Source organism: Corvus hawaiiensis, chromosome 1, assembly GCF_020740725.1.
Source record: "Corvus hawaiiensis isolate bCorHaw1 chromosome 1, bCorHaw1.pri.cur, whole genome shotgun sequence".
In the NCBI taxonomy this organism is placed as follows: domain Eukaryota; kingdom Metazoa; phylum Chordata; class Aves; order Passeriformes; family Corvidae; genus Corvus; species Corvus hawaiiensis.
Window position 1 is genome coordinate 86,525,466 of NC_063213.1, and position 18,967 is coordinate 86,544,432.

The 18,967-nt window shown below is 41.1% G+C and overlaps 1 protein-coding gene across 14 annotated transcripts in view; it reads right to left on the reverse strand.

Moving 5' to 3' along the window:
- The window catches only part of COBL (cordon-bleu WH2 repeat protein), a 206,425-nt gene that overhangs the window by 139,259 nt on the left and 48,199 nt on the right, over nt 1–18,967 (reverse strand). For 12 of the 14 annotated variants that reach the window (XM_048312749.1, XM_048312734.1, XM_048312743.1 and 9 more), the window contains one exon: nt 18,815–18,877. The exons of the other annotated variants lie outside the window; for them this stretch is intronic. In XM_048312749.1, the coding sequence (XP_048168706.1) occupies nt 18,815–18,877 (63 nt within the window). The remainder of the gene's footprint in view (nt 1–18,814; nt 18,878–18,967) is intronic. 14 annotated transcript variants of the gene reach the window in all.

An 18,967-nucleotide genomic window follows, 5' to 3' on the forward strand; every position in this document is an offset into this window, starting at 1 on the left:
ATAATTAAAGGAATATATAAACCAAAAGACATGCAGGAGCAACTGTTTCTCCTTTTTTTTTTGTAGGAGGGGTGGACTGGACTGAATTTTGCTAGGTAGTGTTGTATTTTATTTTAGCCTTGCAGTTACAGAACTGTGTGCATCACCCATGCCCTACCCACAACCAGCAAGATGCAACACAGACACAGGAAGGTGTTCTCTGTGCAGGACCTGACCTCACACAGTTGGGACAACTGCAGTTACATCTGCACTTGCAGAATTTACCTGTCACAGGGACATGAACTGACTGCACTTCTGAGTCTAGTAATTCTGACCTGCAAAGAAGTTTTATATAGACATGTTAGGCCATACACTAAGGGAAGATATTTCTCACTGCAAATCCAACACAAACGGTTTGCTGAAAAAAATAACAAAAGAAGATTGATATATATATATAAAGTTTGGATGTACAAATAAAGTTTTTCAAGGGGCTTCTCTAACTTGTACCTGAGGTATTTTAGCTTCTGCAGCAGTGAACTAGAACAAGGACATAGGAGGCATCAAACCACACATTTGCAATGATTTCTGTGCTGCTTCTCTCCCAGAAGATGCTGCACCAAAGCAGCCTCCAGGTCTTTACAAAGAAATCCATGGAGATACTTTACTTCAATCAGCCACTTCCAAGAAAGAGTCTCTTTTAACCACAGTTTCAAAGGACATAAAATTTGACAGAATATGCATACTCCTGAGTAAACAGTTTAATCCCAAATGCTGTTTAAGGTCATGCCTACATGATCGTAAAAAGGTCTGTTCTGCAGACTACTTAACTGACCTCACTGGCTCTTGTACACAATGCGAGCTCAGGGTTGGAGACCAAAGCCTCAGACACATTAGCCCTTCCAGGCTAGCTCCCACAATCCCCACAGATAGTCAGTTATCATAAATTATAAACATTTTCTCTGCATTAATCAACTTTTTAAAAATTACTATACAATTTATATTAAAATGCTGTATTAAAGGTTCACATCTCATAAAAAAACTACTACTTGTGGCTACTTGTCTCAAAAACCACCAATTTAGACTGAAATACTCCTGATTTACAATTACATAAATTAGCAAAGAATGAAGTTTATGGTTGGTTTCTTCCCTATACACGCTATGAACAGGACTCTACCACAAAATTACATGAGAGTGATCTGAAGCTTTGCAGATCATTCATGTTGTCATTCCCATACACTATCCACGATATCAGGAAGCACTAGAAAATGAGGCATACTGGTACAAACAATAAGTTGAGGAGAACTAGACCAAATAGGTCCCAAATATCTAAGTCCTGTTTATAAAGAGAACGTAATTGTTAGACAAGCTAGTGACTTTGCTAGTGACAAAGGCTCACAGTAAACTGCTGTAAAGGGGAGATCCTCATTTCTTCAAAAAATGTGTTACATGGCTTAACAGATTTTTTAAAAATTAAGAAATAACCCAAACACCAAACCTGTAGCTGCTCTTTGCTTGCTGATCACAAAGAATTGCCTAACTCTCCTCTTTTTCCATCCCAGCTGCTTCACAACAGCAGTCTCAACCAACACATCAGCTATGCAGCAGAACATTTTTAAATCCCTACTAGAATGGGATGTATTGTCTGGAGGAGTTACACCAAACTGCTCTGTTTTTCCATTAATGCTAAATTACCATTGTGTACAAAGATGGAAAAGCAATTCCTTGCCAAAAGGCAACTGAAGAGTCACACTCCTTAATTGCCCTGAAAAAACCTACCAGAGAGTAACCTCTGTTTCTTCTCTTCCCAAAATAAACCCACCCCCATGCTTGTACTTGGAACTGCGTAACATTATATGGTCTTCACACATATGCACTATTCTACCAAGGCATTAAGATGTTAATTAAAACTTGATAATATAATGTCTGTACGAGCAATATATCTGTCTTTTTCTGACAAGTTACATGAAATCAACATTCTTCCATATTTAGATAATAGCCACTCCACAATCCAAGACTGGCTATACTATACTTTTTTGGGGGGGTGGAGGAAGGCACTTCTATACTCACCCAAAAACCCACTGACTGTAACTTGTTCCCTGTCTTTCACATGGATGCTTAACACTTCAGAAAAAAAAAAAGGAGGAAAGATCTAGTCTATTTGCTGGGTTGTTGAGCAGAAAAGGAGTCTCAAATGAAAACAGTTGTTTGAATGTTTCTTCTTAATCCTTTTCCAAAATAAGAAAGTCAGAGCTGTAGACCTGTCTTGTGCATCCCTCTGTGAAATAGCCAAGAAGTTTGTGTCTAGTGGGGTGCTTCTGCTTGTCTTTCCAACCCTTCCCAAGACCTAACTGAAAACCTCACTGCCAGCCCCAAAGCCTTAACTTTTGACTGACCTTTAGTCAGACCTGGTACTGGAGTGGAATTACCAGAGGAGAATAGCTGAGTAGGATACAGCACCTTAGTACGTTAAATCACTGCTGCGTGGGCGTCCGGACATGAGTCTGGAAGGGGGCCATCTGAGGATTTTTTTTGTTTGGTTTTTTTGGGTAGGGTTAGATCATAGTCACCGCCTCAAAACACCACAAACTCACTTTGTGCCCATAATAAGGCTGTCACTGGTAAGCAGAGTCAGCTAGAAGGCTTGTTTCCCTTCCATAATAGGGAAGGGGAAAAAGAAGCCCAATTGGGCTTTTCTCCCCCCCGATCAACAACAACAACCAAAAAAAAAAAAAAAAAAAAAAAAAAAAAAAAAAAAAATCACAAAACCTGTTGGTGACATTAGGGCCATGGTGTGCATATACCATGTTTCTATCTGTCTGTATCATTTTTGTATCTGTTTATACTACAAAATTCAATTATCTTCACCAAATTGATAAGCTTAAAAAAACCCAACCCTAACATGCTCCTCAATATGGAGAAATAGTGACCTGCAAAGCACATATTTATATAACCACTAGCTTAAGATATAAAGAAATACATTGATTTTCAATATGAAATAAAGCCAGACTCCTCAGCACTTTTCTTACAGCTCTCTTACTTACCTTGTTTCCTCATGATCTTTTATTTGGATTTTCCTGCTTGGCTACCACTTAAACCCGATCATCTGGTAGCTCCTCATCACAATTTAGAGTGCCATCCAGTTGTAATCTCAACTACTTCTGACTACAGTCAATGGTTGATATCTATTTATATTAAAGGTGAAGATGGAATGAACCTTGGGATTACTAATGATGCCCTTATAATGTTATTTGGATTTTCCACAGATCTTTTGTGGCTTCCACTTAACTCTGTAACTAAATACTGCCAGCAATCTCCTTGCCCTTCCAATCATTTTCCAATTGCATGTCCTAATAAAAAATGCTGCACAATACTGATAATTTATCCATGCAGCCTGTACTTTCAATAAAAACAAGTTGCCAGTTGCTTCACAAATAAAAATCCTCATGGCTCCGTGACTTTCCTTTGAGTCACGGGTAAAGAGCAACTAGATGCTAGAAACTCTGAATAACCCACACACCCACGCTACATGCGCCCAAAGAAGATCATTTCCCAGCAGACATTTGTGGACTCGTTACTAACGATCCAGCTGCTAATTTAGCATCTGCTCTTGCTCTCAGGTTACCATCAGGTCCCTCCCTACCCTACAACCCCGCTCTGAATGGGTCATACTCACGCACAGCTTTGCTTCTTTAAAATACATGGGTATATTTAGCAACAGTAAGCAACTTTACATGATAAGGAAGAAGCATGGTTCAGATTAAGTAGGTAAATAAAACCCAATCAACTTAATCAAAAGCAGGTTTCATAAAACAAAAGTCTTTTTGATTTGGTCATTTTCAGGAAAATATGGAAGAGGGAAAAAAGCTTTAAAACGTTATCTGTAAGAAAAAAAAAAGAATATAACCTCCTCTTTCCCTAAAAGACAACTTGCTGCAGTTTATTTAAACTAGAATTTTTTCACGAAGAAACCAAAACTTGAAAGATATGACATGTATGTGTGTTGTATGAAGTGAAAAATCCCATATTTTCACAAGGGTACTTTTTTCAAAACTGGATTCAGTCATTAAAACATTAATTTTCCAGCAAAGCTGAAAGTAAACTGCCAGCAGTAAAATTCTGAACTTTCACTCAAGACTAGGTCAGTTTTGTAGATAAAAAGGTCCCTCCCTGCTGTTTGTATATCATATTTAATTTCATTATTAAAACTGAACTTCCTGGCTTATATAACCACATCATAAAAGTTACACAACATTCACTTGTTTTGATTATGAAGAAGTTTTAAGATGGGGTGAAAAAGGTAATATACTGAAGTACTAAACCAATAGAGCTCCGTCTACTCAATCTGTCAAATCATACAAATTTTGTCACATTTTGACTATGTACATGCAAATTTCACTTTGTGATAAAAATAATTTAACGGAATGAAGTATTAAATGCTATTGAAAAAGGAAAACATTTTCACTGTAAAAAATAAGTGCATTATCACATACTCAGTTCTCTCATTTAAGTGTTCATTGACATACTGTTCTATTACATTTCTTTATGTAAAAAGTAATTATGAATTAGAGACTGATTCTAAGCACGGAGAACTATTCAGACATAATAAATGAATTGATGGCAATATTTAGATCTGTCATACAGAGGTCATACAGCTTGTTATCCGTTTTATGTAATTACAAAGGTGTATAGCAGAATACACTGGTATTGTCTGAGCTTGAAATTAGCTGGAATTAGATTAAGTTAGAAAAAATAGTAATTCTATTCCTGCCTAAATCCTACCTATAATAATAAATCAATGGGGTTTAGCTGTTTCTTATAAAACACTGGTTATAAAATTTATATCTAAACATGTAAAAATTTATGATTATTACTATGCTTATACATAGTAATAATGAGTAACATTTTTCCCTTTTTTTTTTTGGCAGCGCAGTAATGCTCGGTGAAAGAAGACAGCAGAGAGAACTGAAAGGTGTCAGGGCAAAAAAAAGACAAGTGGCTTGAGGAAAGGAATTTATGTAGCTGTGGACTTCTAAAACTTTCCTTTACCATACACCCTGCTGTGTCTTTACACATACTCCCCGGGTCTGCACAGTTTGTGACTTTCTGGCCCACTGTCGTTGTAAGAACAATATTAGAAAACCAAAGTGCTTCTTGAAGCCTACCTGGGGAGTCTCAGCTCTGCTGAGAGATGCAGGCTTGCAGACAAGACCTGAAAGGACCAAGGAGCACAAGACCAAGCAGAACGCGGCTGTCAAATGACAAGCCATGGCAAAGACAGCTCCTTCTAGGGCTTGTATAACGTAGCCCCCAAGCAACGATAACTTTACTCCAGATACAAATTCAAGGACGCAGTTCTCCTCTTCTGTCATGCCACAAAATTAGAAACTTGCTACAGAGAATTAATGAAAAAGGCCAGGAGGAATAGACTCCACTGTCAAGGGACAGTTTCATTTTTTCCAAGTGTTTTTCCAAGTGAGATCTATTTACTCTGAGCTCCCAGGAACATACATGTACTTTCCGACAATTTAAAAAGAAACCCATGAAGATCCGAACTCCACCGCTTGTGAAACCTGGAGGCAACATTGCCAAACCACAAAAACAGGCTGACTGTGCTACACAAGCCAATAGAGAATTTTGGACAATTTTGAGTCTGCATCAGGGGTCAACACGCCTGCACCCTACTGTGCAGCTGTAAAAATTATATTCCTCACCTCTCATCTTCTGCATGTATTTTGAGGAACACAACAATACCACTCCTCTATATAAAGAGAGTTTACTTGGTGAACACTTGGTTTCCCTGTGTACAGGAAATTTTATAATCTATAAGCTTGCATGGTCTGTCAGATCATTATCCTCATAAATTCATCCATGACTGCAGCATTTGTTCGAAGTAAATAGATTGCAGAACAATTCTGGAAGGAAAGGCACAGCTGTACGACCCAGTGGACATGCTGGCTCCAGAAGCAAGGTCCCATAGGGTAGCATTTATTTCCAGTATTAATCAACATATGTTGCCCAAACTACAGTTTTGAATCTTCCATCTGCAACTCAGTGAGAAATACGAACACATTAATTCAGAGATACGCTGCCATTTTCAAAGATTCCTAAAATAATCCCACGTTTCCTTTTAAATGCTGAGAGAGCCTAACAAACCAGCAGGATAAAAGAAAAATCTGTTTCCTTCTGCAAGCAGTAAGCCATGTGCTTGCTCTCCCTTGTGCTACCCATTGGTAAGAAGGCTTGCTACTCAGACCACCTGCATGCAAGGACTAGAGCTGTGCAAGAGCATCTGCAGCCCAGTCCTTCCTCACATCCCTCCCAAGCACTTGTACATGTACTACTCACAAACCTCATGCAAAGAAGCCTCCAAAACAGCTTCCTCTGTGGACCTCTCTACAGCCACATAACTTAATTCTGAAAAACTGAGGTCTTTCCTGATAAGCACTATGGAATAAATCACAGGTACCTCAGTAGTCACAAAAGGAACACGAAGTCTCCAATTCCCTTAATTCCCTGAATTTTGTAAGAAAAACTATCTCATTGCTGGAAGATAAAGCAATAATATTTTTAGTCTCTTAACTGCATCACTATAGTACAGCTGAATGCCACTGAACTTATTTTTTTTCCTACACACAACAATGGTATCCTTTAAAAGAGAAGCAGAAGAATTCAACTGTTTGGCTCATTCACTTGAAGGGTTGATCTGTACTGCAGGCTTAGTGGGAATTTACATTTAAAAAAATGACTTGAAACTCTCCACAGATACACCACTTTTATTAAAAGATAAACTCATCCCCTTAAAAAAAAAAAAAAAATCAATATGGTCAGTTTCTTTCCAGGTAAATTTAAGCTAAACTGTAAAGTATGAATTAGTTTCAGATATTTTTTCCTCTCTATCACTTCAAACTGAATTTAAAAATCTGAAATTATTCTCAGGTAGCAAATTAGTATACAAATAATTGGCAACTCACCGCAAGCAATATTTCTTTTCAAGTAACTCCTTATGAAAATGAAGCAGCACGGGGAATTTACGGTGCTTTTTATGGCAAGAAATCCACGGTATCTGTATAAACAGGTTTTATACTTCAGGCAGTTTTATATGTGTAAAATATTTTCCAGTAGACCTGGATCTCATGTTTAATAGGAGAAAGTGTGGTATTTAACCACTTGAATGCAAAGAGATTTCATTCCAAAATAACTATGGCTAATTTGAGGATACACAATAATAAACAACAAACAACTATATACTTGAGCAGTACTCTTAAATAAGACTAGTGCAATGGCAAGACAAGCTATAGGCTTTATAAAAAAATATAAGCAATATCTGGACTTGCAAAAAGAACAAATGAGAACAGAAACAAGTGACCTCCGTATGCTTAACCAGCAGGAACAATATATTGTTACTGTCCAAGAGGCCTTTAGCTGTAGAATACTGGTGGAAAGATGGCTCTTTAAAGTTTACCATCACGTAACGAAAATCAGCCAGAGAAGGATCACATAGGCGAATGTACAGACTGCACTCACCCATCTTTACCTAAACACCCCCTGTCCTTTTATAATGAGATACCAAATTTTTGTTCCTTTAATATAAAACATAAACCTGAACCCCTGTACAGCAACAAGATCAGTGTGCATCCACAAGTATTTCCCTGATCTGCCCCTGATCTGCCCAGCTGAAGACCATGTTGGTCTCTCTCACACTTGTATGATGCAGGAGCAGACCCAGAGATTTCAATCAAGCTGCTTGAGATTTGCACACCTCAGCCTGGCAAATGAAGCAGAGCAAGACCAAACCCAAAGGGCTCTTCAGCTCAAAACCTGAATATTAAGGCAATGGGAGCGTAGCCATGCCCAGTCTCCTCCATGGTGAACAGGCCAAATAAATTCATGCTGCTTCAGAGCAGCTGGTCAAAGTCCCATTTCCAGTACTGCATTAAACAATTAGCCAGTGCTTTTGCTGATCTTCATTCTCGGGCAAGCACAAGCAGACTCTCCAACTCTGTCCCAACAGAGTCCAACAGACCATGGGGACAGACAGACACTGAGTCTGCCCAGTCCCTAGCAGTCATTTTGTACAGTACTACACTAACAGCCTTAACAAAATAAAATAAAATTTTTTAAAAAGTAAAAAAAAATTTAAAAAGGTGTTTCTGAGAAAAAAAATAAATTCCTGGTTTCTTTTATATGGGGCTGGAGGATAGTAAACATTACAAAAAATAGGAAGAAATAGTACCTCTGAGCCAGGAGAGGGAAGACCCTGGATTTTCATCCTGGCATCAAGTGATAAAATCACCTGAGACATTATTATTTGTGAAACAGAACTACTAAAAAACAAAGAAATCAAAGAACAGCTGCACCACTGATACTCAAATAGTTCCAAAAGTCACAATTTGTCTTCTTCAGAAAGAATTCTACACCACAACTATAATCAATGTTCTGTACAACATTAGTATTTCCTGATACCTGTAAAGTTGAAAGCTGGGTAAATACTTGTTGCAGAATAACTAACTGCTCTTTCAGGAAGGTATTCTCTTGTTTCTTACAAATCCATGTAGAAGTTGGAAGAGGAGTTCAAGTCACAGTATTTGCTTAGAAGTTCGGAAGAAAAGCAATTTTACTGTCATCATGACAGGCTTTAATCATTGACATGCAGTTTTAGGGCTCTGCTTAGGTAGTCTTTTTTGAACTGTTTTATCAAGTTGGTACAATCTTAAGATAAGACTTGGGGTGAAGGGAAAAAATTAGCCAATTAAATTTATTATTTAAAACTGCAGTGTAAATTTTTATCCTTCTCCTACCTGCACAGTAATTTGGAAAATCCACAAATCTCTGAATTCAAGATAAAATTTTGTTAGGTAATGACTCATGTAAAAGGTGACTTCTTTTTATTTTAAGTTTGATCCTGGACCCTCTATCCATCACACATGGATACGTCTGTGTTTGTCTCACAACAGAAAAGGTAGGTTTAATAAAAAGAAGCAATTCCGCAGTAACGCATTTTATTTAGGAATAACAGACTTGCTCAGAAGATAGCAGTCCTTGACTTGCTAGTGTAAGAGCAGGAATAAAAATGTCTTCTGGTTTATAAAAGATATGATGGAGTTGGAGAATGATTTCCTGCCACACTCTGGTTGGTCCTTATCATCTGTGTGTCAGCCCTGGGCTCAGGCAAATCTACTCTGACACATAGCCCAGTGCTGGACAATTTGCAGCTTCCCTGGGTAAATGAAGGGTTGGGGACTCACTGAGCAGACAATGGTCCCAGTTTGTCCCCTGCAGAACAAGTCACTACCCAAAGAATTAAGCTGCAAACCAGACCTTAAGGAGCCATGAAACAAGACAGCAAAAAGACTACGTCTCAGAAAGCACAAGGTTATGCACATCTGACAATGTAACATCATTTTAGCGTGTGATGCTGCTCTGTGCTGCTGTGACATGACCCTCCAGTTCAGCTGAGGAAAAGCAACAGGTATTTAAAAGCAACCAAAATAAGTAACTTTGTTAATTCCAACTCCGTCAGTTTAGCAATGTGATCTGACCTAACTGTAGCTGTTATTTAATGAATTGGGAGAGTCAATCTTAGGAGCACCTGGAGGTGTCACAGTACTAAGATTTTAATCACAGCAGAAGCCAAAGGCTGACCTCCTTCCCAAGAAAAAAGCCCTGTACTAGCAGCAAGCGTTCCTCAGAACGACCACAAGAAACATGACCAGCCCCCTTAGAGCAGAGAAAGCTGTGTTGACACTGAAACGTGAGCTGTACCCCCAGGGAACCCAGCAGTAATTTATTTATTTTCCATAAAACTGTAGGCTTGGTTCCAAAAGTACCATGAGAAGCTATTCAAAAGAAAAAACCAGAAAAATAAAACCAAACTCCCAACCACAAAAAGAAACAGAAGGAATCTGGATTCGCTCCAAGATATTGCCTCCTCAACATCCTGAACCATTGCTGAGACGTTTAGAAATAAAGCACTGCCACAGGAGCAGATATTGAAGAAAAGCACAGAAAACGTTTTTTTCTTTCAATTTGTCTGAAACTGTTTATTGATTTTGGAGACTCCCCTCCTGGCAAACTCAGACAAAAACAGGAGGGGAAATACACGTCCTGTGCACAGTAAGATCAGACATGCCATGCTTGATGTATTTACCTAGGCAGTATTTTTGCTGCCTATGCAAGATGCTGACCTCAAACATAAAAAGAAAAATGCAGAAAGGAAAGTCATCTAAGCACATAACTAAGAAAAAAATTAAATAATATTTTTTTGTAAAGTAACTTTGAGTTTTTATTTATCTTTTGGAACCTACTAATGCAGGGAAAAAGTAGTTTTTATCAAACACAAAATAACTCTACACAACAAAAGTAAAAGATGAGTGCTTTAAAGGGTTTGAGCAGAATTCACTAGTTTATTTTCTCCTACATCAGAAAACTGCTGCACCCAACAAATCTCCAGGGTGAGCACTGGAGAATGCCAACTGTGGGATGCATGGGGCAAGAAGGAAGAAATGAGCTTTTAAAACAAAAGTCATCTAGATAATCTAAAACAAAGCTTTCCTCTTGTGTCCCTGGAGATGTCAGCCTTGATCGAGATGATTCTGTAACTGGCAGATTTACATATACTACAGCAGGGAGATCTCCACACAGCCTCAAAGGACAAACTCCTGCTCACACCACCACCACACCATGTCCTGGCATCACATAACACAAATAACCAAGAAGAAACATTGCCCCACTGCCCCCACCCCTCCCCCCCAAAAAAAAGAACCCTGCCTTTTCAGAGAAAAGGGGACCAGCAGACTAACAGGAATGACCGTCAGACTTTGGAGATGGCAACATCTGATCATCAAGAGTGCGTTTGTACTCAGGCCCTTGAATTTTATTGCTCTTTAGTCTAACCCACTGAAATATTTACCAAAAAGGACTAATGTAAAGAGGTTTTATATCATCTGACTGTGAAGGGTAACAAATATGTTTATTGGAACAATGCTTGAAAATTCAGAAAGCATCTCATCAACCATTAATGTTACCCATTTTAAATCTCTATTTGTATGATCTTCAAAAAAATCCAAAGTCATTAATCTTTGATTACTGAAAACCAACAGTTTTGGCGCTACTTCACTGTAACACCTCAGTAACAGTCAATGAGATCAGCAGGCATTTTATTTAAATAAAGCCCAACACACAGGAAAGGAAAGCAGGCATGGCAAAAAGAGAAACACACTGCTTGTTAGTCACTCTTGGTGAAAACGTTAAATAACACTTATCTGATTAAGTACTTTTGGATTGGTACTTGCTGTTGGAACCGTACAGTATGGCTATATTTAGAACACTGATAATATAAAATGTAATTCTCTTGCTCAAGCTCCATGTTAGAGGGATGATTTTGCATGTTACCTGTTTATTTTTTTGAACAAAGGAAGTTTTCACTGTTAGCACCACAACACCAGCATGGCTGAGGAAGATCCTATTTTCTCTAGCCTTTGAGTCACTATTAAGAGCTGGCTACAGAAACACCAACAGGAAAACAGCAGCTTCAGGAATACTGAGGCTTGCATCTGTCTGGCTTCCCACATAAAGGAAAAAGGAGGACTCCAGGCTGTGGGGTGGTCCTGGCAATACAGTGTAGTAAAAGCTACTGCAGGTTAAATCCTCAGCCCTTCCTTTGCCAAGTAACGCAAGTTCTCTGTAGGAGAGTTCCCTAATTACATGGCTGATGATTACTTAGGTGAGGGACTCTCCATCACACCTTACTGAGCTGTTCACAAACAACACAGCAACACTGAGAGAGAAAGAGACAGGACAGCTCACAGACCAGCCTTAAATACTTACGCACAGGTCAACCACCTTTAATAAAACAAGACACTGGAGAACACAGAACCAAACCTGAAAATGCAGTCTGTCTACTGTACATCTGCAAGTACCTTAGGCCAGACTACACCACTTCATTTCCACCTTTCCTACCTGCTTTAAGGATGCTCACCGTGTCAAAAAAAAATGTGTACCCCGGTTGCATTTTTTGACTACTAGGGAAAGTTTTGTAACTCACATTTCATTTCTGAAACTATAAAGGAGACTGACAACTCTCTTCCATACAACACATCCCAAGGAACACACAAAACACAGCTTAACATCCAAATATCAGGTTGAATTTACCGGAGTAAGAAATTACATTTTTGGTCCCATAGACACTCTGAATCTGGAAGCTATAGTAAGAACAAAAGAACATAAGACAGACAACCCATTCTCAATCCATTTTCTTTCCCATTTCTCTGGTTATGACAACTCCTCTGCACAAATGCACAGCACCTGAGGCAGCCTGTTATCTGAGGGATTAATGAAACTGAAAATACATCATTTCTGGTATGAGAGGACTAAAGTGGATATGAGATGCTGTGCATCAGTGACATCAGAGCACAGCCCTGCCACACAGCTTTGTGACTTGCTCCTTAGCATGGGTTAAGTCCCTGCCTCATCACTGACACTCTCACGCTGAAGCTATGACAACAATACACTATTCCCAGCATCATTTATTTAATGATAAGCAGCTTGGCTCACTGGACAACTAACAGCTCCAGAAAGACTCTCTATATTAAGAGGATTAATAAGGGTTGTAATTTCCATTACCTGTAAATGCAGCCATTTTTAAAAGACCTTTAAATCATAATTTTAGCTGGAAATGCAGATTATAAGTCTTTTTCAATTCCCAGTTTCTTATGCAGGAACTGGCTTAACCCACTATGGAAAAAACAATTTCTAAAGGCCTGTCAGTCTCTTAGAAGCAGCATTAAAGTGTGAAAACTGTCAATTTTCATGGAAATCACAATGCCAGAGCAACACAAAAAGCTGCAGTATACAGAACACAGTCCTTGCCAGAAAATCAAGTGTTTGCTGATGCTAACAGAGTAGTTGAAGCCCAGACACAGGGGAATACTTGTTAAGGCACTGAATTGCGATTCAGGAGAAGTGAGGTACTTCCCTAACTCTGTCACAGGCCTCCTGGCTGCTTTTGGAGCTGGTCATATAAATGTGTTCACAGTTTTGGCTATTGTGGGGTTTTCTACATGTATTTCTTTAAGCCAAATGAATATTGTTAGGAAGTCTTCATAAATGCTTGTAATATAATTCAAGTCTGTGACAATAGAAGTCTACACAAGGACAGATGATTAAGAATAAATACACATATTCAAGAGAACTCTCATTCCTTTGAAGGGAAAACAAATTCCTTTCATTCTGGCCATAAGCATGCATTGGGATCTGAATTACTTGCCAAAAAGAAATATACCACTTCTCCAGCAAGATTAACTACACACAAAGCAGCCATGTATTTACTGAACTGACTTCAATATAAATATTTAGGAAGTTGTTTTTCTTTAAGGGTCAACATCATCTAAAAGTGTACCCATGAGAACACTTGAAACTGTAATTAACACCCCCTTCTCTAGTGCAGTCTCCTGAAATTGACTGTTACTGGTGTAGCCAGCCCAGATGGCCTGGGAAGTAAAATCTGTCCTATCAAAATGTAGTGCTACCTCCTGTAGAGCAGTGAAGTGATTCCATGAAGACTAGCAATTTGACCAAGATGTAAATTTACAGGAGCAAAACCTGAAGAAAAATGAACCTGAAATTACAAGGGAAAGAACATGAACAACAACTGAGACAGGTGACAGTAAAAAAGAGAAGGTTCAATTTCATGTAATGGTGGCAGGAGTGGCATAAAATAGCAAGATGAAAAAATATAAAAGATTCCATAGGAAGAATATAATGAGAGACAGCTGGGAGATGGAGAAAGTCAAAACAAATCCTGAATATTCTACACAGTCCAGAAATGAAAGAGATTTTATAACACCTTCATTCTCTACTCTGGCAGATTTCTGAAAGAAAGGAAAAGGTGAAAAGAAAAGGAAAAGTAAGATACGAGAAATCAGAACCTGGACTTCATAAAGAACAGCTGTCAGGGCTGGATTGCATTGCATTTATCTCGCCATTTGGCTTACTCTTACAATTAGTATCCTTATCTTCAGCAATCCTGAGATACTAGTCATGACTGAAAATACAAATGTTACAGTATATTAGCTCAACAGTTACATTCATATGGAGGTGCAAAACACAGAAAAAATTGCCGTTTCATTCTATGCAATAGCAAGTGCAATTCTTCTGTCATTACTACCAGGGTCTTATTTAATGTGATGTACCTCCACTGACACAGAAAGAAATACTTTGGACCCAGACTGGGAGGAAGGTAGGGTTAATGTTGACTGTGGTGCCAGAAAAATGCATCACGGGGAAGCTCCCTGTCTCGGGTAGACACATAAGAAGTGTCGATGGAACTGTGCAGGAGTGGTGCAGATACAAACAGGGACACAATGTGAAGGCCAAACCCAAAAGCAAAAGTGTCAGTCTTGCAACTGGTCAAGGCAGCAATCTTGAAAGTTGCTACCATGCAGGGATAGAACACGGGGGAATGGCTTTAAGCTTAACGAGGGTAGGTTTAGATGAGGTATTAGGAAGAAACTTTTTACCATGAGGGTGATGAGACAGTGGAACAAGTTGCCCAGAGAAGCTGGGCATACCCCATCCCTGCCAGTGTTCAAGATCAGACTGGATGGGCAACCTGGTCTAGTGGAAGGTGTCCCTGCCTACGGCAGAAGAGCTATCTTTAAGGGCCCTTTCAATCCAAACCACTCTGTGATTTTACCACACTGCTACTCTACATTTCTACTTGCAGTCATTGCCCTTTGCCATCTGTTGGGGTCCCTCCCCTGCCGTGTAGCCCTGGGAGAGGGGCCCTGAGGGCACAGACACGGGGTTTCCCTGCCCCTGCTCAGCCTCGTTCCCATTGGTTGGTTTGTGTTCCCTGCGCGGGCAGAAGGACCCTTGGTCCCGTGACTGGAACAGTTCCTCAGCAGAGCTCCGGCCATGCGGCTGGAGAAATAAACATCTCTGAAACAGCTAGCAAGAATCTGTCTGTCCATATATATTTCCTTTCCACGGGACTCCTGGTTTGATATATGCGTGTTGCAGTATCCCCACTGCAACAGCCATCCAGTACTCTGCACATTACACAGAAATCTCATATAAATACAAAACAAGAAAACATACAAATTTCTCAGTTCTACAGTCAAAAACTAATTACTCTGTTGTTTCTTTTTACCCTAAATCTTGCAACACCTGGAGGTGAGCTAGAGTATGATGTAACTAGTATTACACAGACTAATAGGTGTTCTGTACACAACAGTGCTCTCCAGGCTTTTCTAGACAAGAAACTAAAACCCTAAACACAATAATAATATCTTTCTTAAAGCTGTTTATGCAGTTTCACAAAGTAACCTGCTTAACTATGTGTAGTAGTCACAGAATAGTAAGAAAGGGTTTCAACAAGCTGAGATGTGCAACTTTCTCTGTAGCTGGGGGTTTGCTCTCCCAGGTTCTGCATGTAAGCATTACGGATGTTTCACATCCTTTATCTGAAGGGACACTTCAATCCAGCAGGCAAGTCACTCCAAAGCAGGTGTGCTAAGATATGCCTGTATTTGTTAGTACTGTAAGTCCCTGTGAGATAGGGGAGGAGGCTGAAGCACAGAAAATAAAGGTCCTACTAAAAGAAAGCACTCATACGTCTAGTTTAACATAGAGGCTTTCCCCACATTTGCCAGGCTCCAGAGGCAGCTTTTCTGTGCTCAGACACAGGCACGGAGATAGACCCATAAACTGCTGGCTTGTGTGGGAGATGGAGATGCCTTCAGCGGCCAGGGAAGATGCGCTGCTCTTTGCAAGGTTCCTAACAGAGAAGACAGAACTGATCCTGCAAGTTCTCACTTTAGGCTTGAGCCCAGCCTGCAGTGCCGCTTATGACCAGTGTATGTCTGTTATGCCATATTGTGGTCAAAAAAGAAACCAACCGGACACCCAGAGAAGCTTCTCTCTGCTCTCCCTAATGAAATAAGAGCAGATACAGACAAAAAGATACTTGATACTTAACAAGTGTATTTCTGCCTTTTAATATCCATTGCATAATCAGAGAGTAAATCCTAGTTTCTGCTGCTACTGATTGTCTTAAGTTCACTTCTGTAAACTAAAACAAATGTTCATTAAATAAATATGAACTTGGTAAAGCTTTTAAAAAACTCATACCTAACAATCAGTAATAATAAAATTATTGGTTCTGAAGTCTACAATTATTTTTTAAACTGAAAAATGGGAAAACCCTTGCAACACCAGCACAAACTGCAGTTTTTCCTTTGCCATTTAAAACAAAAAAACCCACAGCAGTATCCTACTTTTAAATGCGTAATTTTCAAGGAACTGTGCCATGGAACACATATAGTCAATTTATCTGTGTAAGCACACAGCAGAGCTGCTCTACCCTGCATCAAGTGACACATTAAATTTGTTCACTGTTTAACAAGGGAAGGTCATAATGTTCCTGTTAATGATTTACATAGAGACAAAGCAGCTCTGCCTAAATTTTGTTTAAAATTGTGAAGTTATGGTCATTTTAACCTTCCTTTCATAACTTCAAGATAAGCCAATCAGTAAGCTGGAAACGTGTATAGCACGTCTTCTGCCATGAAAGGAAGGTATTTCTGTCACAACTGCCTTAACAGCCAGAGGTCCCCAGTCACGCTCCATAGATGCAGCTCATGTCTGGATTCACATGGAAACCAAAAGGACAAACAAAGCTGTGCTCTTGCTGCACTTTCCTGACTCTAGCAGATTTCATCACTGAGTGAGTAAAATCTGATTAGGGACCAAACATCCACCGGTGTCTAATATGGATGATAGCAACTCAGGGAATTATGAACCATCCAGCGAAGTCCCCTGCTAATGGCACAGACACATCCAGGCTGGGAAGGTCTGACTTGCAAAAAAAGGCAACATGAAGTAATTCACAGCTGAAATGAGCTCAGATGAAACAGCCAGTCACCCCTTGGTGCACACGACAGTGTGGCCATCAGCTTCCACATGAGCAGATTAGCACCCACACACTTTGTTCTACAATATCACCAGTGCATCTGCACCCTATGATTGGACTCATCTCCTTGAGCTGTGTCCGCAGCAATATGACTGAAGTTAATGCAGTTACTGTAACTTCTGTTCATATATGTGATATCCGAGTCTGGCTGTGGACAAGTTTACTCAGATGAAACCGGTTACAAAAGATTCAGAAGTTTTGTTCAGAAATGCCCCCAGACCCCACTAGTCATCTCTGAGATGCACCAATGACATGTGTTCCCATTACAAATTAATTTTTTTTAATGAATGCTTGGAAACCTAGCACTCGAGACAAATTTTTAATCAGCACTGCATCTGAATTACTCTTCAAAGCACACATGTAAATTGGCACCATAAATCTCCCCTTCATCAGAATTTTAGAAAGCAGCTGTACTGTTACATCAACTAAATACAGAGAGGGGAAGCACCTTACATCTACCACTTTTCCTGGAAGGTTAGCCTAAAAGGTCACAATCAAACAGCCTCATTTTCAGCTGGAATTAAGCATTTTATTTACAAAAAGAGCACCAAGCTATATCATACTCTGCAAGTTAAAAAAAACATGGCACACACTGTTTCATCATGACAGCACTAGCAGTGGCATCTTTTCTTCACTCATTGCTCCCTGTACTACTTTCTGTGTTAGGCACTACAACGTTCCCTATTAATCACAAACTAAGGAAACGAAACTGAACAGAACTACTGTAGCCCACTAGCATGTACTTTAGAGCTGTTTCCTACTTTGTTGAAAATAAATTTATGACATAAACATTAGAACTAAAAATAAAAAAGCTGCTGAAGCAATCACAGTCTCTTTCAGTCTGTCCAGACAGTGTGAAATAGAGCAGTAAATTGCAGCGAGCAGACAGCACAGCTCTTAAAACTTGCCCAGCTTTTGCTCTGACAAAAGAGATCACTTAGGACCTCATCGTGGTGCTGTTCTCGTCGTTTAATTAATGGACTAATAAATTCCACTGTTGGCATATCTTCCACTCGTCTCTTCCCGTGAAAAACCCCAAACCCTCCCGCGGTTTGCACTCGGGCTGACCGCTACTTAGCAATAGTGCTGCGAGAGCGGTGCCTGTCACCAAAGGCAGGAGGCACTGGGAGTAGTCACCGCGGTCTCCCACCAACCTCGGACAATTTTGGGCACTTTTAATTCGCGGTTGGCAGCGCTCTTCCTTCCTCTGCCGCGGCAGTGCGCTGGGGCTGAGACGGCTGAATAAACCTTTCAAAGGCTTCTGGCAGCTGCGTCCTGGCGCTCGGGCAGACGGGCGTATGGGCGAGAACCTCTGCGGCCGCGGGGGCTCCCCGGACCCTCGGCCGGACGGGTCCGCCCCGAGCCCCGCCGCGGCCCCGGCTCCCTCCCCGCCAGCGTCCCTTCCAGACCCGGTGGCCCGGGTCGGCAGCTGCAAGCAGCGGCTGCCCTTCGTCCTGCAGGGCCGCCCCGAATCACCCCCCGAAGGGAACAAGCCCCGAACCGGCTCTCTGGCCTCGCAGCCGGAGGGGCAGCGCCGGCAGACGGGCCGAGGCGCCCCTCCCGCAGGGCAAAGGCGAAACAGGCACTTTCTCCCGCTCCTGACCTTTCTGCACCCGAGCTCACCGCCCAGCCGCCCCCTGCTCCCCGCCGTGCCCCCTCCGTCCCCGGGCTGTGCTCCGAGCGGGCCGGGCGGCGACACCTGCGCGCCGCTCCGAGCTCGGCGCCCCGGAGGGAAGCGAGACAGGCGGGACGGAGGGAAGGCACCGCGGCCCGCCGACCAGCACGGCCGCTGTCGCCGTCCGGAGCCACTCCCGCCCGTGGAGGGGAGCGGCGGCCGGTCCGGCCCGGGTCCCGGCGGGAGCTTACCCGGTGGGGGGCTTGGTGGCCCCGGGGCGCACGAGGGTCTCCATGGCCGGGCCCCCCTCGGCACTTCTCAGAGGACGGGCCAGTGCAAGACGCGATCCCAGCAGCGGCGAAGGTCGGAGGCGGGGGTACCGAGAGGGAGGGAAGAGAGAAGAG